This window comes from Sinocyclocheilus rhinocerous, unplaced genomic scaffold (genome assembly GCF_001515625.1).
Source record: "Sinocyclocheilus rhinocerous isolate Xijiao unplaced genomic scaffold, SAMN03320098_v1.1 scaffold4034, whole genome shotgun sequence".
NCBI lineage: Eukaryota > Metazoa > Chordata > Actinopteri > Cypriniformes > Cyprinidae > Sinocyclocheilus > Sinocyclocheilus rhinocerous.
Window position 1 is genome coordinate 47,102 of NW_015639842.1, and position 3,004 is coordinate 50,105.

The window sequence follows — 3,004 nt, forward strand, 5'->3', positions numbered from 1 at the left end:
ATGTAAAACTGACATCTTAGAGACGTCTATCAGATGTTTATACACAGCAGATGCTTTCCAGATGAAGCGATCTTTAGCAGACGTCTTGCAGACGTACGTGTGCTCTCTGGGGACCTACTTATGTTCCTCACAAAACAGTTAAAACTCTTAACTATTATACACTACTTAAAGATTCTGAGAGTTTTCAACTCTCCAAAATGACTTTACCAAGATAATATGCTTTTAATTTACTGTCAGTAGTCAAATCTTATTGTCAAAAGTCTGTCATTTTCCGCTTTTTTTCTACTCCTTCCGCGCTTGGCTGGATCGCGATATAATAGAGCGCTATAGGCTACCAATAAAGAATAAAACAGCGTAATAACTTTAACAGTAACATTTATAAGATAAGTGTAATAACTACCATAGAGCATGTTTTGGTCGTCTTTTATGATTTAGGATGTCACGGCCTCGCCAGGCTTATGTTCCTTGATTTTAAAATTATTATTATTTTTTTACATTTGATTTACATCCAAAGAAGAATGTGAACCATTTTTTTGGATGGTTGTCAGTGCGTATGTGTGGTTGCTAGGGTGTTCTGTCAAATGGGCTTAATCTCAAGTATGATATTCATTTTCCTATAACTTTTCAATTCCATTCTGTACAGGCAGGTTTATGTGTATACTCACTATATTTTGTACTGTTGTTTGATTCCAGGCACATCTGCAGACATTCCCTTCTCTGATCAAGAATGTCATTTTTTGGTACACCCATGTTTTTGGACACCAAATCCAGCACCACACCTACAATACCCAGTTTTGGTTTAGCAACATCTTCAGGCACCAAATCCACCGCAGCTGCAGTACCCACGTTTGCTTCTTTAGCCACATCTTCAGAAACCAGCAGCACACCTGCAAAAGCCAGTTTTGCTTTAGCCGCATCTTCAGGCACCAAATCTGATCGCAATAAGCCTAAAAAAGTGGCAGTACCTCAATTCTCTCTTGGAGGTATAATATAGAATTATTTAAACAACAACCACTTTAAATAAACAGTCTCACTGCCCACTTCATAACTATTGGTTTTTATACTTTAGCAGAATTTCCACTCTTGCTGGAAAATGAGTGGAGAAATATGAAGTGGAGTGAAGAGTAAGTAGACCCACCACTGTGAAACAGGCTTTTTATAACATCCAGGTATCAGTCGCCTTTAATATTGACTTAAACTGTGTGTTTAGAGTGAGAGAGACACTGATGGAGTCTGTCAGGTCATTTAAACCCGCCAGTGAGACTGTTACCGAGGCCAGAGTTCTGCTGATCGGTCCGGTCGGTGCTGGAAAGTCCAGCTTCATCAGCTCTGTCCAGTCCGTCTTCTCTGGACGAGTCATCAACAGGGCCATGGTGGGCTCTTCCTCCTCCACCAGCTTCACTAAAAAGGTAAACGTGACTAGAACTTGCAGAAGCTTTGTGATCAAGCTAAATCTGAGGTCAACAGTCGGCATTTTTGGAAGCTTCTGAAGGTTTCACTGACATTTTGCCGTCATATTTTGAGAGGTTCAAGCTATATTTTGCAGTCTATTTAACTAGTTTTCTTTGGTGTTTCTCAGCTTCGCTCTTACAACATCAGAGGAGCAGGAGAGAAAGCGGACGAGCCCACAGCTCTGGTCTTGTGTGACGTGATGGGTGTTGGTGAAGGAGAAAGCACTGGACTCACTCTTCACGATGCACTGTCTGTCATTAAAGGATGCGCACCAGAGGGACACCAGGTACATTCAAGCTGGATAATAGGACATTCATGCTTTTAAATGTACACAAGTGTGATTGGCAGTGACAAAATTTCAGGAGTTACAGGATAGCATTAAAAACAATGGTAAAGTTTGAATTATTCTAATTCTATGACGTTGAAGTCTACACCACAACTATAACAATAAGGAATGATATTGCTGCAAACACTTTAAGAAAGATATTTTTTCCAGCTGATCAGAATCCACCAACTTTTATAGAGTTTGAGGATTTAAAGTGACAGACGACAAATGCTATAATAAACAAAATGTTGTCTTCCATTGGTGTGGATGACAATATAGTTGTCATTATAGTTATTGTCTTTGGTGTGAATGTATATTTTACAGTTCATGAATGTATATACAGGTGCATCTCAATAAATTAGAATGTCGTGGAAAAGTTAATTTATTTCAGTAATTCAACTCAAATTGTGAAACTCGTGTATTAAATAAATTCAGTGCACACAGACTGAAGTAGTTTAAGTCGTTGGTTCTTTTAATTGTGATGATTTTGGCTCACATTTAACAAAAACTCTCACATTGGCTCACATCTCAACAAATTAGTTAATTCCTGTTTCTGAACATATATAACCATTTATTTCATGGTTACTTTATTTTTTTTATTATTAGTTATGGGCACTGATATGTGCTATGTTACATTTGATGTTACTTAGTAGTTCATGGGTTTTCAAATGGGGTCGAGGGTGTTTTATGTTCGCATTGACTAAATTTAATAGCCTTTGCTTTCTTGCTCAGGAATCAAGAGATTCACTGCAAATATTTTATATATTTTTCATTTTCTCGTAATTTATTTTCTTAATATGAATTAAAACAATAATAAGAAATAAATGTTCATTTATTTCTCTAACACCCCAGTCTCGTACCGGCAGGGATTGTAGGTGGGGGGTGTGAATGTACAGCGCTCTCTCCCACCTTCAATACCACGACTGAGGTGCCCTTGAGCAAGGCACCGAACCCCCAACTGCTCCCCGGGCGCCGCAGCATAAATGGCTGCCCACTGCTCCGGGTGTGTGTTCACGGTGTGTGTGTGTTCACTGCTGTGTGTGTGCACTTTGGATGGGATAAATACAGAGCACTAATTCCGAGTATGGGTCACCATACTTGGCCACATGTCACGTCACTCTCTCACTCTTAAATGATAGCTGATTAACAAGAGTGTAGAAGCACCTAATCCTGATCGTAAGCCTAAAACAGATATTTCCTGAAAAGTTATCCCTCAATTCTGATTGG

At 39.0% G+C, this 3,004-nt stretch overlaps 1 protein-coding gene across 2 annotated transcripts in view; it reads left to right on the forward strand.

Moving 5' to 3' along the window:
* LOC107752187 (interferon-induced protein 44-like) overlaps positions 1–3,004 on the forward strand; it is a 9,031-nt gene that overhangs the window by 832 nt on the left and 5,195 nt on the right. Inside the window, exons 2-5 of one of the 2 annotated variants that reach the window (XM_016568082.1) lie at positions 694–983; positions 1,070–1,124; positions 1,211–1,409; positions 1,580–1,738. In XM_016568082.1, coding sequence (XP_016423568.1) covers positions 728–983; positions 1,070–1,124; positions 1,211–1,409; positions 1,580–1,738 — 669 coding nt within the window. In that variant the 5' untranslated portion in view covers positions 694–727. The remainder of the gene's footprint in view (positions 1–693; positions 984–1,069; positions 1,125–1,210; positions 1,410–1,579; positions 1,739–3,004) is intronic. The other variant, XM_016568084.1, reaches the window with a different exon arrangement.